This window comes from Schistocerca gregaria, chromosome X, assembly GCF_023897955.1.
Source record: "Schistocerca gregaria isolate iqSchGreg1 chromosome X, iqSchGreg1.2, whole genome shotgun sequence".
Taxonomy (NCBI): Eukaryota; Metazoa; Arthropoda; class Insecta; order Orthoptera; family Acrididae; genus Schistocerca; species Schistocerca gregaria.
In genome coordinates, this window is record NC_064931.1 from 683,991,264 (window position 1) to 684,014,019 (window position 22,756).

General features: G+C 39.7%; 1 protein-coding gene across 6 annotated transcripts in view; it reads left to right on the forward strand.

The window, feature by feature from the left end:
- The first annotated feature begins 18,335 nt into the window (after nt 1–18,335).
- Nucleotides 18,336–22,756, forward strand: part of LOC126298094 (uncharacterized) — a 107,492-nt gene continuing 103,071 nt past the window's right edge. For 4 of the 6 annotated variants that reach the window (XM_049989410.1, XM_049989413.1, XM_049989414.1 and 1 more), the window contains exons 1-2: nt 18,352–18,561; nt 20,457–20,607. In XM_049989410.1, coding sequence (XP_049845367.1) covers nt 20,458–20,607 — 150 coding nt within the window. In that variant the 5' untranslated portion in view covers nt 18,352–18,561; nt 20,457. Of the gene's footprint in view, nt 18,562–20,456; nt 20,608–22,756 lie in introns of those variants that run through there. The other 2 variants (XM_049989411.1, XM_049989412.1) reach the window with 2 other exon arrangements.

A 22,756-nucleotide genomic window follows, 5' to 3' on the forward strand; every position in this document is an offset into this window, starting at 1 on the left:
TAGGAACTTCAAATTTTTATTACGTATTCGTGAAGTACGTAAAGAAATATGAATGTTTTAGTTGGGCCACTTTTTTCGGTTTGTGATAGATGGCGGTATAATAGTCACAAACGAATAAGCATGTGGTATCACTAACAGTCTGTGCGGACGATATTTGCTTCAAGATACTTTACCCGTATTAAAATGGACCGTTTACCAATTGGGGAAAAGTTCGATGTTGTGTTGATGTATGGCTATTGTGATCAAAATGCCCAACGGGCGTGTGCTATGTATGCTGCTCGGTATCCTGGACGACATCATTCGTTCGCCAGGTAGTTACATTATTTAAGGAAACAGGAAATGTTCAGCCACATGTGAAACGTCAACCACAACCTGCAACAAATTATGATGGCCAAGTAGGTGTTTTAGCTGCAGTCCTGCTAATCCGCACATCAGTAGCAGACAAATTACGCGAGACTCGGGAATCTCAAAAACGTCGGTGTTGAGAATGCTACATCAACATCGATTGCACCCGTACCATATTTCTATGCACCAGGAATTGCATGGCGACGACTCTGAACATCGTACACAGTTCTGCCACTGGGCAGAGAAATTACAGGATGATGACAGATTTTTTGCATGCATTCTATTTAAAGACGAAGCGTCATTCACCAACAGCGGTAACGTAAATCGACATATTATACACTATTGGGAAACCGATAATCCACGATGGCTGCGACAACTGGAACACCAGCGACCTTGGCGGATTAATGTATGGTGCGGCATAATGGGATGAGGGATAATTGGCCCCCATTTTAGCGATGTGTCACTGCATGACAGAATGGCCATGTACTTCCGCCATGATGGATGTCCAGCACATACTTCGCATGCGGTTGAGGCGGTATTGAATAGCATATATCATGACAGGTGGATTGGTCGTCGAAGCACCATACCATGCCTCGCATCTTCACCGGATCTGACGCCCCGGATTTCTTTCGGTGTGGAAAGTTGAATGATATTTGCTATCGTGATCCACTGACAATGCATGACAATATATTTGTCAGCGAATTGTCAATGCATGTGCGAATATTACGGAAGGCGAACTACTGACTGTTGAGAGGAATGTCGTTACACGTATTGCCAAATGCATTGAGGTTGACGGACATCATTTTGAGCATTTATTGCATTATTGTGGTATTTACAGGTAATCATGCTGTAACAGCATGCGTTCTCAGGAATGATAAGTTCACAAAGGTACATGTATCACATTGGAACAACCGAAATAAAATGTTCAAACGTACCTTCGTTCTGTATTCTAATTTAAAAAACCTACCTGTTACCAACTGTTCGTCTAAAATTGTGAACTATATATTTGTGACAATTACAGCGCCATTTATCACAAAGCAAAAAAGTGGTGGAACTAAAACATTCATATTTCTTTTTAGTACTACACGAGTATGTAGTAAAAATGGGGGTTCCTATTTAAAAAAACACAGTTGATATCCGTTTGACCTATGGCAGCGCCATCTAGCTGGCCAACCATAGCGCCATCTGGTTTCCCCCTTCAAGCTAGACAAGTTTCGTTCTCTGTATTTTTTTCGTTTGACGCTTATTTCGTGAGATATTTGGCCTGGTCACCATCAATGGACCACCCTGTATACACTATGTGATCAAAAGTATCTGGACACCTCCAGAAACATACGTTTATCATATTAGGTGCACTGTGCTGACACATACTGCCAGGTACTCCATATCAGCGACCTCAGTAGTCATTAGACATAGTGAGAGAGCAGAATGGGGAGCTCTGCAGAACTCACAGTCTTCAAACGTGGTCATGTGATTGGGTGTCACTTGTTTCATACGCCTGTACACGACATTTCCACACTTCTAAATATCTCTAGATCCACTGATTCCGATGTGATAGTGAAGTGGAAACAAGATGGCCACATACAACACAAAAGCGTAAAGGGCAATCTCGTCTGCTGACTGACAGAGACTGCTGGCAGTTGAAGAGGGTCATAGTGCGTAATAGGCAGGCATATATCCAGACTATCACACAGGAATTCCAAACTGCATCAGAATCCACTGCATGTACTATGATAGTTAGGTGGGAATTGAGAAAACTTGGATTTCATGGTCGAGCAGCTGCTCATAAGCCACACATCACGCCAGTAGAGGCCAAACGATACCTCTCTTGGTGTAAGAAGCGTTAACATTGGACGATTGAACAGTGGACAAACGTTGTGTGGAGCGACGAATCATGGTGCACAATGTGGTGTTCCGCTGGGAGGGTGTGGGTATGACGAATACCCGGTGAACGTCATCTGCCAGCGTGTGGAGTGCCAACAGTAAAATTCGGAGGCGGTGTTGTGACGGTGTGGTCGTGTTTTTCATGGACCCTTTGTTGTTTTGCATGACACTATCACAGCACAGGCCTACATTGATGTTGTAGGCACCTTCTTGCCTCCCACTGTCAAAGAGCAATTCGGGTATGGCGATTGCACCTTTCAACACGATCGTGCAACTGTTCATATTGCATGGCGTGTGGCGTAGTGGTTACACGAGAATAACATCGCTGTGATGGACTGGCCTGCACACAGTCCTGACCTCAATCCTATAGAACACCTTTGTGATGTTTTGGAACGCCGACTTCATGCCAGGCCTTACCGACCGACATCGATACCTCTCCTCAGTGCAGCACCCCGTGAAGAATGGGCTGCCATTACAAAGAAACCTTCTAGAACCTGATTGAACGTATGACTGCGAGAGTGGAACCTGTTATCAAGACTAAGGGTGCGCCAACACCATATAGAATTCCAGAATTACCGATAGAGGGCACCACGAACTTGTAAGTCATATTCAGCTGGTGGCCGGAAACTTTTGATCACATAGTGTAAAGTTTATATGATGACACCGACTGCATGCAAACATGTTTAAATTTGAATAAATATCTATTCTAATCTATTCAAATGCTGGGCAAATAAAAACTAAGATGGAAATCTCAAAAATTTTAAGTATCCATATCGATGAGAACTTTAACTGCAGAAATATGTTTTGGAACTTTTAAAACAATTGTGTTCAGCCCATTTTCACTTTGTCACATTGCAGGTCTTGGCTACAAACAAATCAATAAGGTGACATATTTGACATATTTTTATTCAATAAAGTTGTATGGAATAGTGTTCTACGTAGTTCATCTTTAAGAAAGATAGACTGCATTGCTCAAAAATGTGCCGTGAAAATAATGTGTTGTGCTCACCCCTGATCATATTGTTGACACTTGTTTTTAAAGTGTTCGGCATTTTGACTTCTGCTTCACTGAATATTTACTTCCTTATGAAGTTTCTTGTAAACAATTCACTGAAATTAAAAGGGAATAATGATGTACAGCATTGCAACACCAGAAGAAAAAATGACATTCATTACTCTACATTAAAGGTGTCTTTCTCAGAGAAAAGGATGCAAGATGCTGGCGTCAAAATTTTTGATCACCTACCCAATGACATAAAATGTCTGGCAGAAGGCAGAGTCAAATTTGGTAACAAACATAAAGGGTTTCCCCTTCACAGTCCCTTTTATTTCGTAAAAGATCTTGTGTTTCCATAAATTGTAGAAGCTTGTGCATAAGAATGGCTAACACACATCTTCATTTGAAAAAAAAAAACTGTAAATGGTAAGAATGTATCCATGTTTAGATATGAATGTGTAATGTGGATATAAAATGACTCATTTCTCATCATTATGACGAATTGTACAAATGGTCCATGGAACACGGAAGTAACTAACTAATGCATTGCAAAGGACTGAGAAAGTATGCTAGTAATCCCTTATGCAGCTAAATGTAATGACAAATATTTTGAGCCCAAAGCAGGCACGATTAGTAATAGTTGTTAAGTCCTTAACCACGTTTCTTTTTCATTTACAGTTTCTCTGTTTCCCATATGGTCAACTGCTCTTGTTCCCTCTATTAAAGAATCAATTAAAAGTAGCTGACTTCGTATCTCAATCGTTATAATCTTTGGTCTTAACTTCCCCATAAACATGTGTTATCACTATGTTACATGTCAATAAATTCAGCAAAGAATTCCCTAAATCACGAAGTGTGCCAACCATTTTTAGAAGTCATATTGCATCCAATGACGAGAAACAGTAGACTGAAGAAATGGCTTAAGCAGACACTTTTCTGAAGCCATATTTGCAGTGAACTTCTATCCAAATGCTAATACTTGACGGTTCAGATGTATTTTGCTACCAAAAATTTGAGCAGTTTTGCTCAAACGTCGAACTTGTGCCAAAGGGTTCAGCACTGTAGGGTCCACACTACCTAGGCAACTGTCTACTACACATCAGAAGCTGCTACCCAGTACTTACTGTGTGAGATGCACACCAGTGTTTTTGTTAAATATATATTAGGCGACTGTCCATTCAGTCCACATAACAAGAACTGTAGATGATCGGTTAGTGTGGGTATAAGGTCCAAAGAAATGGAACCTAAAGGTGAGAGTGCTAAAATCCTAGTGTTTAACTGCCTAACCATTCACAAAAAGTACCTACCACAGATTGAAACACACAAAAAATTGCGGAGCTCACATTATACGTGGTATGAACAGCTAGTTAAAAGTGTAGGGGAGAGTGGGGTAAGGCAGGATAGTTAATATATTTGGGGCCATAAAATCAACAATCATAGTCAGAAGATTTTGAAAAAAATATGGCGTAATTGTACATTATTATACCTGAGAATGAAGTATAAACAAATTTGTTTTGGCTTTTCAATTACAATGTAAAACTGTCTTTGTAAAACAATGACAAGTTTCCATCTTGCCCCATCTAGTGGGGCAAGATGGGGTCATTCTTTACACAGTGCACAAACATGAACTGCTTCATTGTCTTCATCTTCTTCTTCTGCACAGGAAAAATGAGCCCATCTTTTGCATATAACACACTGAATCCACCCTTCAGAAGACTGTGGGTGCAAGTATCTACAGTAAAGGCGCTCAGCGTCAGAAGATTCTGGTAGAGGAACTTATCTGCTTACGTTTTAAGTTGGTTTTGTTAATTTCTTTGCCTTGCTTTTGTATTTTCTTCTTACTACTCGACGTCTTTAGCAATACTTGGTTAGTGATGATTGTATTTTTCTTAGTTTGAGCAAATCTCTTTGTTAAGTTTTTCCTAGCTTGTCCCATTTGCTTCATTTCTTTTTCTCTTCTTAAATTTATTTCTGCTTGTAAATCATTTTTGTAGAGTGATTCAGTCAAAACTGCTGGTTTACCATGCTTTCGGCTCTTCTTTTTTGAATGGAGGCCACTGCAAGAGAGAACCTGTACAATGTCTTATGGTGTTGGACATTTTGCAATGGTTACAGCCTTTCCAGCAGTTGTAGTAACGTTAATTTGACTTGAAACAGGCTGAATATTTTCAATTGGAGCAGAAACTTCAAGTATTTCATATGCAGCATCAGCCTGGAGAATGTCAGAGGGAACAGATGGAGTTGACATATTCGATTTAGGAACAGGCTGATGTGGGCTGGAGACACCAGAAGGTTGGGGTAGGCCTAAATAGATGGAAGCAGTAGGCTGAGGTTAGTTGAAAGCAGTGGAAAGCTGGTTGGTGTTTGTAGCCCCATGGGTTGAGGGTTCATTACCTGTGACATTTGGCCTAGGCCTATCTGTAGTCTCAGATGGAGCATAATCGTGGTCACTGAAAACCCCTTGGTTGGTAGGCCAAATTCCAGTTTTGTGAAATCCATTAATTGCTGTGGACATAGTTGCTGTCTTTGCAAAAGCCCTTCCATATAGCTTAGATATTTGGAACAAAGAGACAACATGTCCTGGATTCGACCTGAGCCAGCATGAAACTTCCTGGTCATAAAAAAAAAACACTCAAAACCTTCATGAAGCTTACATCAGGAGGCTGTAAACGATGAGTGCAATGTGGTGGGGACCACAACAACACTACGCCATTTTCCCTTGCAAAGTCAATAACATCCATGTTTTTGGTGTGGGTAAAATGCCCATCGAGAATCAGGAGAACTGGTCTCTCCTTAGTAGCTCGGCTCCATTATACAAATTTCTTAAACTATTGAATAAAAATATCGGATTGCTTCCAACCACTTGGGTGATATGCTGCCCAGGCTCCAGTAGGGCAGTCATTCATTAACTGATGGTTAGCTCGAGCCCTTGGAAAAATAAAAAGAAGAGGCATATATGAACCAGCTGCATTGCAATATACTTCTATTGTTAGAGTGTTGCCTCTTTCAGCAGAAGATAACGCGCCAACATGTTTTCTTCCTTTTAGAGACAGAATTTTTGACCTATGCTTTGGTACTAGAGTTACTCCAGTCTCATCACGATTATAGGTTCTGTCAGGGGTAAATTGATGTGTATCAATAAGTCGAGTTAACAAACCAAAAAATTTACTTACGTTCGGTTTGTTGAATGCTGCAGTTCATGCTGCACTTGTGTGCTGTGGTTTTCTGAGGGTTATCTGAGGGTGAAACCAATGAACCAATCTTTGCCAGCTACTTGTTTTTCTTGAGAAAATGTGTGCTTTTTACACAACTTGTCTACCCATAGAAAAGCAAGTTTTCTGAGGTCATATGCTGTCAGACCAAATAACCTTTCCTCCATTTTTAGTACATATTCCACCAACATATTCTCTTCCTCTGGAGTAAAAACGGTTTTAATTGGCCCTAGACTCTTGACCAAAATTAGAGTTGTTTTATTTGAATACACACGTCCACTCGATGACGCAGTGAAAATATTTTCCTATTTTTCTGTCTGATCACAAGGTACTTTAACTCTTCTTTCCAGAGTTGTTTGCGAAACAAACAAAGTGTCAGCTGCTCTTTTATATCCCATTTCACCTGTGATAACGACTTCAATAGCTGTTTCCATTTCTTCTGGAGACCATCCACCTCGATCAGTCTTCCTCTTGTATGTCCTTGCCATCCTAGAAACCCTGCACAAACAGAAGACGAAATTGTAAAATCTGTGGGTAGTTCCCCATCATAGAAAAAAATCCCGTCTTGCCCAACTGATACATTGTGGAATATTTATCGCTACTTTTAGGTTAGGTTTCGACTAAAAGTATTTATAATATACGTAACATAACGTCCAAAAATTACAGTTTCAGCCAATATACAGGGTGTCCCAGCTATCTTCTCCGCCCAAAATATCTCTGGAACAATAACAGCTATTGGAAAACGACTTTCACTGGTATCAATGTAGGGCTGGGTTCCATGAATGTACATATTTGGAAACATTCTAAAACGAAAGCATATGTGTTTTTTTAACACAAACTTATGTTTTTTTTTAGATGGGCCTTCTATATTTTTTCTTCGGCAATCCATAGCATGAAAAAGCACATACACAATGGCGTTGATTGCATCGCAATATTCCCATTACATCCCGAGATATTAAGAAGCGAAGTTGACGCTTGAAACACCCGACATGCGCTGCTAGCGCACGTCCTGAGGCTCAGGCGTGAACCCCATGCTGCCCGTAATCGCGACGTGATTGACAAGCGTAATCACACTTCCACACTTATCAAGAGGCCCTACATTGATACCGGTGAAAGTCGTTTTCCAATAGCTGTTATTGTTCCAGAGACATTTTGGGTCGACAAGATAGCTGGGACACCCTGTATACAGTGCTTCAGTTAATGAATGTATTTTACCTGTATTCAGTACCAAAATTCAATTTCACTACGAAACTTTCCAGCAACAATCGCGCCAGTCGAGGGAAACAGACTTACACAAGGCAAACTAACAGTTCAGAATGGCTACCACTTACACGTATTCTTATTCTCCATCCCTGTTAGCAGTATGAACGTTCTCAGCTAGATTGCAGCACTAACTGAGCCGTAAAGCCAAGTACCCTTTCTTGGAAACATTCTAAAACGAAAGCATATGTGTTTTTTTTTACACACAAACTTATGTTTTTTTTTTAAATGGGCCTCCTATATTTTTTCTTCGGCAATCCATAGCATGAAAAAGCACATACACAATGGCGTTGATTGCATCGCAATATTCCCATTACATCCCGAGATATTAAGAAGCGAAGTTGACGCTTGAAACACCCGACATGCGCTGCTAGCGCACGTCCTGGGGCTCAGGCGTGAACCCCATGCTGCCCGTAATCGCGACGTGATTGACATGCGTAATCACACTTCCACACTTATCAAGAGGCCCTACATTGATACCGGTGAAAGTCGTTTTCCAATAGCTGTTATTGTTCCAGAGACATTTTGGGTCGACAAGATAGCTGGGACACCCTGTATGCAGTGCTTCAGTTAATGAATGTATTTTACCTGTATTCAGTACCAAAATTCAATTTCACTACGAAACTTTCCAGCAACAATCGCGCCAGTCGAGGGAAACAGACTTACACAAGGCAAACTAACAGTTCAGAATGGCTACCGCTTACACGTATTCTTATTCTCCATCCCTGTTAGCAGTATGAACGTTCTCAGCTAGATTGCAGCACTAACTGAGCCGTAAAGCCAAGTACCCTTTCTTGGAAACATTCTAAAACGAAAGCATATGTGTTTTTTTTAAACACAAACTTATGTTTTTTTTTAAATGGGCCTCCTATATTTTTTCTTAGGCAATCCATAGCATGAAAAAGCACATACAGAATGGCGTTGATTGCATCGCAATATTCCCATTACATCCCGAGATATTAAGAAGCGAAGTTGACGCTTGAAACACCCGACATGCGCTGCTAGCGCACGTCCTGGGGCTCAGGCGTGAACCCCATGCTGCCCGTAATCGCGACGTGATTGACATGCGTAATCACACTTCCACACTTATCAAGAGGCCCTACATTGATACCGGTGAAAGTCGTTTTCCAATAGCTGTTATTGTTCCAGAGACATTTTGGGTCGACAAGGTAGCTGGGACACCCTGTATACAGTGCTTCAGTTAATGAATGTATTTTACCTGTATTCTGTACCAAAATTCAATTTCACTACGAAACTTTCCAGCAACAATCGCGCCAGTCGAGGGAAACAGACTTACACAAGGCAAACTAACAGTTCACAATGGCTACCACTTACACGTATTCTTTTTCTCCATCCCTGTTAGCAGTATGAACGTTCTCAGCTAGATTGCAGCACTAACTGAGCCGTAAAGCCAAGTACCCCACTACCCCATCTTACCCCACTTTCCCTTATATCGGAAGGAAGAGCTTTGGAAGACTTGCCATAAAATAAATCAGAAATGATACATAACATTCCATCAGAATTTCTAAAATCCTTGGGGTGTGGAGAATCTATGAAACTGGTGATGTCATCCACACAATTCCGAAGATAGCAAGAGCAGATCAGTGCGAGAGCTATCGCAAAATCAGCTTAACAGCTCAGGTATCCAAGCTGATGACAAGAATAACATAGAGAAGAATAAAAAAGAAAATGAAGGAGCTGTTAGAGGATGACTAGTATGACTTTAGGAAAGGGAAAGGCATCAGCGAGGCAGTTCTGACTTTGCACTTGATGATGGAAACAAGGCTGAAAAAAAACAAACAAAGATACACTCATACGTTCTGCCGACATAGAAAAGTGTTAGGCACTATAAAACGGTGAAAGTTGTTTGAAATTCTAAGAAAAATAGGCGTGAACTGTGGAGAAACGCGATTACTATACAACACATACAAGAACCAAGAGAAAACAATAAGACTGAAAGATGAAGAACGAAGTGCATGGGTTGAAAAGTGTGTAAGACATGTGTGCAGTCTCTCATCCCTATTGTTCAGTCCATACATTGAAGAAGCTATGCTAGAAACAGCAGAAAGTTTCGACAGTGGTCTTACAGTTCATAATGAAAGGATATCAATGATAAGATTTACTGATGATACTGCTGTCCTCAGTAAAACTGAAGCCAAATTACAGCATATGCTGAGAAGTCTAATCAGTGCAGAATATGGACTGAGAGTAAACCAGAAAAAGACAAAAGTGATGAGAAGTAGCAGTAATGAGAACAGCAAGGAACTTAAAGTCAAAATTGATGATCGCAAAGGAGACGAAGTTGAGAAATGGTGCAAACTTGGAAGCAAAGAAACCCACGATGGATGAAGCAAGGAGAAAATAAACAGCAGATTAGCACAGGCAAAGAGGGCATTTATACCCAAGAGTCGTCTACTGGTGTAAAACATAAGCATTAATTTGCGCAAGAAATTTCTGAGAATGTATGATTGGAGTACAGCAGTTGCATGGTAGTAAATCATGGACTGTGGGAAAATCGGAATATGAGATAAATTTGTGGTCGTATAAGAGAATGTGGAAAATAAGGTACATTGATAAGATAATGAATGAGGAGGATCTCCACAGAATTGACGAAGAAAGGAACACATGGAAAACAATGAGAAGAAGAAGGGCCAGAATGATAGGACATGTGTTTCGACATCAGGGAATAACTTCCATAGTACTAGAAGGAGCTACAGAGAGTAAAAACTGCAAGGGATGACAGAGATTAGTATGCATCCAATAAATAATTGAGGAAATAGTGTCAAGTTCTAGGCTAATGGTTAATAGAGATGGAGTATTTGTCACAGTAAACAAGACACTCAAATCCACCAGGATACAAATAGAAATTGCATGCATGTTATCTGGGTAAGACTCAGTAAAACCTTTGAGCAACCCAAACAATTAGGATTTCTATTTTCAGCAAACAAAATTCAGAACCTTATCTGTGGCTGAGGTCACTAACACATTACCTGTACAGTTGTACTCGACTGGGGGTAAGCAGGTTCATAATGCAGGTGATTGAAAAAATTTTCACTGCTAGTATTTGGCTCGAAAGGTAGGAGAGATGGTGGCTTAAGGTTCCTGATTACCAGACTTTGTGCCAATGTCCTGGTTTAAATACCAAACCTCTTGGCACTGTCCTCGTGAACTGAAGACAATACATACATGTAGTATTACAAGAAGGTTTTAATGGCGTGTGTTGCACTTAAACAGACAAAAAAAACTAGATACAGAGGCAGTAGTGTAGAAACACTATAAAGAGCTCGAAACATTTAGCTCTAGAAGAACTGTAGCTCGAGTTTAGAAGAATGCATCTGATAGATATTTTCATAGTAGAACAATTCATAATGGGAGGGACCTTCTATGGTATACAATCACTGTGACAAAGACTTCTAAAGATACAGAGACTACTGTGTAATAGGTGTAAAACATATCATAGAGCTAGAGATAGGAAGATGCTGAATGAATCGCATTTAGCACCCAAGAAGGCAATATGTGAAGCCTTCGACAACTACTGTAGCAAAATATTATTGAAGGAACCCTGACAATAACCCAAAGAAATTTTGGTCATATGTAAAGGCTCTTAGTGGTACTAAAGTTAAGTGTAAAGAAATTTGTGGGTGAAACAGTGTCTGATGCTGAGAGTTGCAAAGCAAAAGCAAAACTACAGAACTTCGTTTCCAAATGATCCTTTACAAATGAAAATCCAGGGAAATCAATCAAAATTTGGTTTTGGGTTGAGGATTTATTGATACGAAGGATGCCGCATGTTATCTTAGATGCAGAGTCATCGACCGATGCAGAAGTAACTTTAGGCTTCGCCTAGGAATTTTCTGTGGGACCCTTGCTGTTCAAGTTGTATATTAATGACCTCGCAAAAAATGATAATAGTAATTACAGACTTTTCGCAGGTAATTCAGTTATCTGTTATGAGATATTGTCGCAAAAAGAACTACACAATTATTCAGTCCGATCTTGATAAGATTTCAAAGTGATGCAAAGACTGTCAACTCGCTTTAAATATTCAGAACTGAAATGCTGTGCACTTCGCAAAATGGAAGATCACAGCATCACCCATCGTCCACCTTTTTCCAGCATTTCGATTCTCTTTTTAATGTCTGGCTGGAACTCTTGTTTTTTTTTAGAAAATGTCTGGCTTTTTGGTAACAAAGCTGCATTTCATCACCTGACAAATTTCAGTATAGCGTAGTTGTTGTTTTGGTTCTAGTTCTGACATCTCCAATATTTTATTATTCATTTCATGGTTCTGAGAGCTACTGGGACTTACCATTGTCAATAATTTACAAATTTAGCTTGAAACACGGAAATGGGAATAAATATTCAAAACATGTTGATTATCTGGTAAAAATAAACTACCAATAGTCATCAGAACAAAAAAAGACTGACACATGTGAGAAACAAAGAATTTAATAGAGACTCAGACTCACTGTCAGCCACCTATGAAGTATAATACAAAATTTATATGCTAATTATTTTAGAAGACGTCTATTCCTCACAAGAACGTCTTCAAATGAAGCACATATGCAGGCGAAATATATTGTGGTACTGGTGCAGGCATATTACTGTTGGTGCTTCAGTTACTTTCAAGAGAAAAGGAAGAAGTTTACTTCCTGGAAGTGACCTGTAATTTTTCGCACAAATTAGAACGTACTTCACACAGCCATCACATTTATTTACCAGTGGGGGAGCTTCTCCTTAACCTACTTTTTGTAATAGATACCACCATGTAGCTGACACGTTCCCACGTTCAAACAACGAAAATTCAAAACAGCTGTAGTTTTTCGCACAAATTAGGAGAAACTCCACACAACCAGCACTCTTTAAGCAGCGTTAGTGGAGCTTCTTAAATATTTTTTCGTACTATGCAGTGTACCACAATGTAAATAACAAGTTAATGTGGAAGGTTGTCACTTTCAAAGATAGAAAAGACAATAATACTTTCCAAAACGCGCAGTGAATGAATCAACCGAACATATAAATAGTTTCTGCTTTAATTAGTCTACTGGGAAATTTGCCGTGGTCACAAAAATACCTAGAGCCCTGTATACGGGAGAGTACAGCAAACCTGCCATTTTAGGCTTACTGCACAATGCCATTTTTTTTCTCAAACTGACCTTTGTGAAAAGTGCTCTAATGATAGACTCCAGTCAAGGTCTTCTGAGGCACAAACATTACTTAGAGTACAGATTAAAATACAAATACATACTTCGATTTGCATAATTCCTTTTTTAATGCTTGTTTGTTACAAATACTGGTAGTTATTTGTAATTAAAAATAAAAAACACAAAATTACAAATTATCGGTACATCAATTTAGGTAAAACATATGAACGACAATAAATTTCTTCTTCTTAAAATACCTTTACTGCATTTCTCATACCAATACTTCTACTATCGCACTTTCCTGTGGCATCCTTCTGTACGTGGCAGTTATATTTCCTCAGAAGAATGTAAATTCGAGTCTTCAAAAATTCATGTACAATTCTGTCCACGACACTGTGTCAAGAACGAATATTCTGAATGAGTTCCTCGAGTGATTTGTGTGCAACTGCCTCCAGTGCTTGGAGGGACAACGTTGATTCCAGGAACAGTGTTTCATTCACACGAAAGACTTTTTCTGTCATCTAAATAATGCGAAATATTTCTTGTTAAATGCATTCCAAGCTGTCTCGAGCCGAGTAATTTTTTAGTTCATTGAGTCTTTGTACTGCTTCACATTCAGACTTCTCCTTTGCTGAGAGTGATTCTCGGCACGCTTCACAAAGCAATACTTTTGATTCCCTTGCATTATTGTTCTGCCTGCTCAATGATGTAGGGACTGTGCTTCCTCAGGTGGCATTTCTTCAACATCGATTACGTCTGAATTCGCACTTGCAAGCAAGTCTGCATCGTCTATGCCTTCTGCTTCATCGTACGTCCGTCTGTGATCCAAGTAGTCGACAAGAAATTCAGCATGTTCTGTCTGATGACTTCAATGGCGACTAGGACGAAAATACTGTGACACAGCAAAAAGCAGCAGTATCATCTTCTACATCTACATCTACATCTACATCTACATGACTACTCTGCAATTCACATTTAACTGCTTGGCAGAGGGTTCATCGAACCACAATCATACTATCTACTATTCCACTCCCTAACAGCGCGTGGGAAAAACGAACACCTAAACCTTTCTGTTCGAGCTCTGATTTCTCTTATTTTATTTTGATGGTCATTCCTACCTATGTAGGTTGGGCTCAACAAAGTATTTTCACATTTGGAAGAGAAAGTTGGTGACTGAAATTTCGTAAAAAAATCTCGCCGCGACGAAAAACGTCTTTGCTGTAATGACTTCCATCCCAATTCGCGTATCATATCTGCCACACTCTCTCCCCTATTACGTGATAATACAAAACGAGCTGCCCTTTTTTGCACCCTTTCGATGTCCTCCGTCAATCCCACCTGGTAAGGATCCCACACCGCGCAGCAATATTCTAACAGATGACGAACGAGTGTAGTGTATGCTGTCTCTTTAGTGGACTTGTTGCATCTTCTAAGTGTCCTGCCAATGAAACGCAACCTTTGGCTCGCCTTCCCCACAATATTATCTATGAGGTCTTTCCAACTGAAGTTGTTCGAAATTTTAACACCCAGGTACTTAGTTGAATTGACAGCCTTGAGAATTGTACTATTTATCGAGTAATCGAATTCCAACGGATTTCTTTTGGAACTCATGTGGACCACCTCACACTTTTCGTTATTTAGCGTCAACTGCCACCTGCCACACCATACAGCAATCTTGAAACAGCTCTTGAAACTGAGACAATCTGGAACAGGATAACTGGCTCGAACGATACTGAAAAAGTTTTCTAGAGCATCCTGCGACTGCCTGCACAACAGAACACACTGGAAACATTTTTCGTTAAGAAGATAATCCTGGACATTAATAGCTGTGCATGTTGCTAGAATAACTCCAGATTGTACAGGTTTCCAGATACCCCAGTTTCCAATTTTCAAAATTTCAAACAGCGAGATGACACTCTTAAGGAACTGTACAGAATCATTGTGTTTGTCCTCAACGGCTCTACTCATGACAGTTTTCCTATTCCTTGACGTCATTAATTTAAACCAATGGAAAACCAATGAAAAACGCTGTTGATGTGGCAGAATCTTCAAGTACATGTTCCTCTATTGCATACTGTAACGCTGCTGCAACGCTGTGATTTAAAAGTGCGTAAGCAGGACCAACCTTCATATTATCACAATGCCCTGGCCTTATGATATTATCATTTAAATCCCAAGCAATATTTCATTTCTTTTCCTTGTCAAACTCGTACAGTTTTCCGATAGGATCAATCGAGACTACCGGTCCCACCAAATTATTATCTGCAGCTACTTGCTGTGGTAGGATAATGTGGTCGGAATTAGTTAGGTGATTCCTCACAGTCCTCAAGATATGAGCTACGTCAGGCATGAAGTACAGCTTCCGCTCTGGAGAAAATGGATGTTAGCAGAAATTCTTTGTTTCATTATCACGGCCAGCAATAATACCACATTCACGCCACAGTGCCTGATTTTGTCCACCCATATCTGATACAATAATTTCTACAATCAGACCAATCGCTTCACACTTCATAATTAATTGCCACAGGGAAGACTTTAGTTCTTTACCCACCACTGCCAGAGTTAAGTGGAGAAGAGCCTCAGGTAGACCGAGAAGCATGAAATGTGCAGCACACTTCAACCAAGGCCAAGAAGCCTAGGATGTACAAAGTGTTAGGAAGGAGAAAGTGCTGCTGCTAGGTAGTAGCCATAGGAGAGGTGTAGGCCCTCAGCTACAGGAACGTTTAGAGGCAGCGTACCAGGCCACCAGAATCTTCAAGCCAAATGCAGTGCTAAGTCATGTGATAGAGGAATTAGTGTCTTTATGTGAGGACTTTACAAAAGAGGACCATGTAGTGATAGTGGGTGGGGTGGGAAACAGTTTGGACAGGGATGGGGCATATGATATAGGTGGTGACCTGGACAAGATAGCTTCCTTGACTCATGGCATCAATGTACAGTTTGTTGAGCTGTTCCAGCGTCATGATGGACCACACCTTGATGGAGCTGTGAGGTGAATCAACGTGGGGTTACTGATGGCCCTGAGTACAGTCAATTTTGCTCATGTTTCTCTGGTGCCTGTCAGGACTATCAACAGATGGGGTGTCACTAGGCATGGCCTACACCTAAACAGGACTGGGAAGGAAGATTGGTGCAGCTGATTTATGAAAGTATAGGGGGTGGATATCGGGCCACACATGGTCAAATGCCTGTTGTCATAAGTAGGAAAAGTAGGTATTTTTTAGGATAAATCTAGACAACAGGTATCCCTGCCTAAAGAGTATTTCCAGCACTTTAAAAAATACTGAAACAATCACTCATAAGACAGATTTTAACACCTCAAATATCACATATACCAGATGTCACAAAGAAAAACAAACCATTGGAAAAGATAACATTTCACAGACTTAACAATCATCCATCAAAACATGCAATCAATAAAAAATAAAATACAACTATTAGAAGTTGAGCTCCAATCTTTGAACTGCAGAGTAGTTTATATTACTGAGCACTGGTGTAGAGACAGAAATCCAACATGTAGTATTATCTTTGTATGAAAAGGCAATCTCTTACTGCAATACTACTTCAAGGGGTGGAGGATGATGCATTTATATCAGAAAAGGAACAAAGTTCAAATTAAGACATGACCTCCGTACTGTAATTGAAGACAAACACTTTGAAATATCAGCTATTTAATTAACAGCGCTTGATATAAAGAAGAAATTAATCCTTGCGTGTGTGTGTATAGATCTCCCAGTGGAGTGTGTACAGTTTTTTCAATAAGTTAACAGAAGTTCTAGATAAGGTCTGAAGTACAAAGGTCAACATAATTCTGTGTGGGGACATTAACATAAACACCAACATCATAAATGAATCCAGCAGCACCTTCATATGCATCCTTCAAAGTTTTGGCATGTCTCTATTGGTCTATAGTGTAAGTGTTACTACAACAACTTCATCAGTAGTTGAATATGTGGCCACAAATATGGACAGGGCAAATGTGATGTAGCTGTAAAAGATCTCGCACTATCAGATCATCTCTGTCAAATAACAACAGTAAAGTCAGGCTTCGAATCATTCCCTAAACTACAAGCCTACAAACGAAATCTATCAGAAATAAAAATAAACGAATTTTCAAAGGAACTAGGAAAACAAAGCTGCGATAAAGCATATAAGAAAACCGATGTGAATATGAAATTCTCTAAATTCTCCACATTGTTTAAATTGAACTCTGAAAAGGAATTTCCAAAAGTATGCATGTCTCTATCAACATCCCACAAAAAGACGTGGATAACAGCGGGTATTAAGAAGTCCTCCCAAACACTTAAACACCTCAGTTCCATGAGAAAGATTCGCGATGATTCAGAAGTCTTAAATTTCTATCATAGATGCAAAAAGATCTATAGGAAGGTGCTGATTGCTGCAAAAGAGTCATTTAATGACAAAATAATATATAATGAGGAGAAGAAAAGCAAAGCAGTCTGGGATGTTATAAAAAAGGAAACTCAACTTACATTTACCAAGAAAAAATAAACAGAAAACTCAAAACAAAATTTTCTACCAAGGAATAAACCTGTACAATAAATTACTAAAAGAGATTAAAGATATTGCAAAAATACATTTCTTTAAAGAGGCAACTAAAAAGTACCTGTTATGCAATATGTTTTATACAGTGAAGGAGTACTTAGCTGAAACAAAGTAGGGGTTTGATAAAAAATGTTACACAAATAAATAAAAATAATAATAATGATTATAAAATAGCTAACATTCCACATAACACCTTCACTTTCCCTCTTTTTTTCCTTTCTAGAAATACGTATCCCCAAGCTATGCCTGGCACAATACTAACACTTCTTCCTCTTTCTGAGCTCAACACCTCACGCATTATGGAGGGATGCTGACTCAGTTTTTCAGGATAGCAAGAGGGAAGTTGCGGTACAGAAAATGGCCCAGAGATCACCAGTGTGTGTGTGTGTGTGTGTGTGTGTGTGTGTGTGTGTGTGTGTGTAGTGAGTGAAGTGTTGTGAAACAATGTGTGTATAGTGTGTGCAGTGACTGATACTGAGATATGAGTGAACAATGAGGCATTACATTATGTAATCGGCGTCTCAGCATCAGTCACTGCACACACTATACACACATTGTTTCATAACACTTCACTCACTTCACTGGGCAGTATGCTTAAAGATAGATATTCAACAAATAAATACTAGTGAACAAACACTCGGATGTGGCTAAGGAGCGGCTTTGATTTTAGGTATTATGTCTTTGAATTGCTTATTATTATTTAGATAGTAGTGTTTATTTTCCGATCATCAATAAATTGGTAACTAGAAGAGTTATTAAAATTTAGAAAGCATAGATTAAATGAAGTTGAAGGGGTAATATTCGCGGACAATAGTAGGCTCGTTAGGTTGTGATTTCGATATCTATGCTAGAAGCCAATAAAAATAAAAAAAGATTTCGATATCGTTTTATCGTGATGTTTCGACTAGTCACTACTTCAGCGCCGCTAGGGTTTATCTTTGGTTTGTATGGTTTGTGTATTTCCAAAGTTTACGTTTGTCAAACCAAGTGTCAATCGTTAACGGCTGTCATGTTGAGGGTTCTGGGTTACAGTTGTGTGGATGATGAAGTAGTGCTGAGGTGTACTCTGTAATCCTTTTGCTTGTTGTCCCCTATTGCTACATTGGCCTTATCTGAGTATCGATTACAGGTTAAATCAGTTACAGTGTGTCAGGTTTGTAAATAAAAGTAACCGATTATTCATTTTTGACAACTCCAATTTCCCGAAAACCTGATTTTGTATTAGGGAGCCATTGATGTGATAGAGATGTGGTCTCAGCATTTTAGTTGCATGTTGATGTGTAAGTTATGTTGCGGCCTATGTTGTATAACACGCCGCAACAATGGCACCACCTGCCGAGTTTCGGCACTACTGGTTTGCAACTTTGTAGTGTTGTGTTATGCAAGGACGCAGATACGCTATGTGGTTTAGGGGGGGGGGGGGAGGGAGGGAGGTAGGTAGGTGCCGTGGCGGCTAGGTCTAGACCTGTGGCGGGGGAAGGGGGTGGGGGTGGGCAGGCACACAGGCAGCCAGCCAGCCAGCCAGCCACCTACAATATTTCTAATATTTTGGAAGGCGAGTGGCGACTTGTGAATAGTTGTAAAATGGCAAAATATGTGTATATAGGGGGATGCCGCCTCCAACCACACCCCCCTACCCTACCCCTACCCCTACTTCCCTCCCTCCCTCCTGTATTGGCGCCCGTGTGTGTGTGTGTGTGTGTGTGTGTGTGTGTGTGTGTGTGTGTGTGTGTGTGTGTGACCATTTAGTGCACAGTATACATACTTGAGCAATCAGAAGGGGTTTAAGGTGATTTTATAAAATTTCTGGTCACCAAGCCCTGGTCTGACTGCAGAAATATTAACGTTGAAGATTAGTGCGTAATGATATCAATCGTATAAGTAGACATAAAAAAGTTCCAGTTCTGATCCTGTTAAGAACCTGTAAAATCATTGTGTTGAAAGAAAAATCTCTACCTTCGTTATATTTGTTTCCTTTCCCTGAGAACTTGTGGTGGGAGCCCCCACGGGTATGGGCACCCTTCGTAATGTGTTTGTGTTGAGAGATTAATAATTCCAAATTTTTTGACATATGGTTTCATATAGGGTTTATTGATTTTTGTTGCATGCTATATATACTTGAGCAGTCAGAAGACCTTAAAGGTGATTTTACAACATTTCTGGTCACTAATCCCTGGTCTGATTGCAAAAATAATAACTTTGAATATTAGTGCATAATGATGCCAACCAAATAAGCAGTGATAAAAAATTTCATTCCGACCCTGTTAAAGACCTGTGTAATACCAATTTTAAATCATTGTCTTGAAAGAAAAACACCTGACTACACTAAATTTTTTGCTTTCTCTAGGAGCTAGTAGGCCAGGGATGCCTCTCCCCCTTTCACTCCCCTCCTCAATCTACCTTGCCCCACAGGTACTGGTGCCATGGGTGTGTGTGTGTGTGTGTGTGTGTGTGTGTGTGTGTGTTATTGCTTGCTTGCTTGCTTATAGAGTGATATCAATACTAACTATTTTAGTTATGTACATGTTTTGGTATTTTTTGTTGAAAGTTATATACATATTTGAGCAGTCATAAGAGCTTAAAGGTGATTTAACAACATTTCTGGTCACTAATCTCTGGTCTGACTGCAGAAATGGTAACTTTGAAGATTAGTGCATAATGATGCCAACCGTATACTAAATCCTTTTTTGTTGCTAAAAATTCAGAAATGTACATAATGAAAATAAAAACAGTAAATCTTTCTGGAACGTGTTTTACTATAATACAGATGAACAGATATTTATAAATGAAGTCTGTTTGTCTGTGCATTCATAACAGCAGTTAATTCATTGCAGAAGTAGGATGTTGCACAACTACTTTGTAATACACATATGAAGTGTGGTGTGTTAATCTGAGATTGTGTGTGTGTGTGTGTAAAAGAATTAGTGGATCATAGAGAGAGATAATAGTGTTTTTTTAATCATCAGTAAATTTGTAACTAAAAGGCTCATTAAAACTCTGAAAGTTTTAATCCATGGAAGATGAAGACTATTGTGCTTAATTTTCCAGAATGAACGATGATTCTGAAATGGAGACAAATATTCTTGTTGATGGTGCAGCAGCAAGATATGATTCCAATCTTGATGTTGGAACATACAGTCTGCTTCCAGATATAATATGGCCTCATACGACAGATATATCAGCATCTGATTTTGGGAAGGTAAGTATTTGTATTTATGGGATAGTAATTAATAACACAGTGTATCTTATTGGTGAGTCAGTCATGAGCTTATGAGGCATTCACTTACTTTTATGTTAAAAGGTAACTTATCTATGCATTACACATGGTATGCTTATTCATTCAGAGGGACATATATTTACACAGTGAAGCTTTCTTCAGCTCTTCATGATAATGGAGAATCCTGACTGATATAATGTAAATGAATGAGAGGTCAAGCCATGACTCGCATTTAAGGCAATGTACCAAGAGGCAGGGGAAATATGGAAGTGTCCGATCCCACCCGTCTGCTTTGACGCATGACGTCACAAATATGGCGGAAACGACCATAAACCACGATTCCAATATGGTGCATGTAAAGTCATTACGTACACATTATGAGGACTGGCAGAAGTAAAGCTGTGAGTACCGGCCGTGAGTCGTGCTTCGGTAGCTCAGATGGTAGAGCACTTGCCCGCGAAAGGCAAAGGTCCCGAGTTCGAGTCTCGGTCGGGCACACAGTTTTAATCTGCCAGGAAGTTTCATATCAGCGCACACTCCGCTGCAGAGTGAAAATCTCATTCTAGGACAAAAATACATCAAAAAACAAACACACATTCCACAAAAAGCCTAACGACACTAACAGGACAAGCATGGGAAATAGGAGGTTTTTAGGTGGGGACAAACTAAATATAAACAAATTTAGACACCCACCCCCATACAAAACCACGCAAAACGACGAAAAAAACAGACATCACAAAACTCCCCAAATACCGCTAAACACAAGATCATCTGGAATCGGACACTTCCCTTGACCTATACAGGTCAACAGCAGGTCCCGATATTATAAATTCGGAGAACACTTCCCTTGACCTATATGGCTCAACAGCAGCTGTCAATCCCATAAATTAGGACCTAACACTTCCCTTGACCTATATAACTCAAAAACATCTCCCGATACCAATACCAACATTCACAGCCGCACATTGTGATCGAACACTTCCCTTGACCTGCTATCCTTAAGACATCTCCAAATACAGCCATCCCTGGTCCGAGATGCCGGACCTTTAAGTGAGTCTCATTTCTTCACAATATACTGAGCACTTCACGACTTCATCCAAAAATCCGAATAGTTGAAGAAATTTTACTAGAGACAACGCACTGTCCCCCATCATAGCTGATAACCGAAAACTGTTGACCGTGTCAGTCATATCCATACCTACCAAAGACATAAAAAAGCAATTTACCAAAATTCACACACAATGCCACACTCGCAAACTAAACGAAAAACATCACCTAACACATCACCAGAGAGCACCACCGATTACATCAAAACGACACCTACAAACACGCCACCCTCACAAACTAAATTCCGCGCAGTCTTGACGTCACGCACCACAACAGCCTTCCGTCACGGGTGAAAGCAGACGGGAGGGATCGGACATTTTGGTCGACCCGAGGCAGGTAAATATAATACAGATATGAGAGCAGTGTTTCTGAGCTTGATACTAAGTTATTTGGCACAGTGATTAAGACACTGATCATATTAATATTCTCAAGGAGCAGAGTATATGCTTCTACTGGAATGCTGAAATCTGTGTGAACCACATATGCGAGGCTATGATGATGATGATGATGATGATAAAAAATGTTAACAGCAAGGTTGGAAAACTACATTTAAACTTACTGTCAGTTCACATATGTTGCTGGAGTACATGAATTCTAGATTCCGTAGGTTTAAAGTTTAACCCTATTTGAACCATTCCATGATGGTTTTCAAATGGCAGTGGTATAATTGTACCACTGTGCCTCGAGAGTGTCAAGTTACTTGAGGCAAAGTTGGGTATGAAAAAAAGTACTGTATTCATTGCCACAGGTACGCATGAACCATTTTGAAAGTGGTGTAGTCCTGATTCATGACTGTGTAATTTTCAGTTAAGAGAAGAAAATTCAAGAAATCTAGGTCACACAGGAAATATGATGGCAAAAAAGAAAAAAGTATACAGGGGTATGAAACCATAAATATTATGTAGTCATCCAGTTGTGTGACTGAAGCCAAGTAAATACAAAGATCACTGTGTCACAGACCATGGAAATTGGAAGCAGCACATCTAATATTAAATGTTTCCGGGAGGATTTACTTGTAATAAAG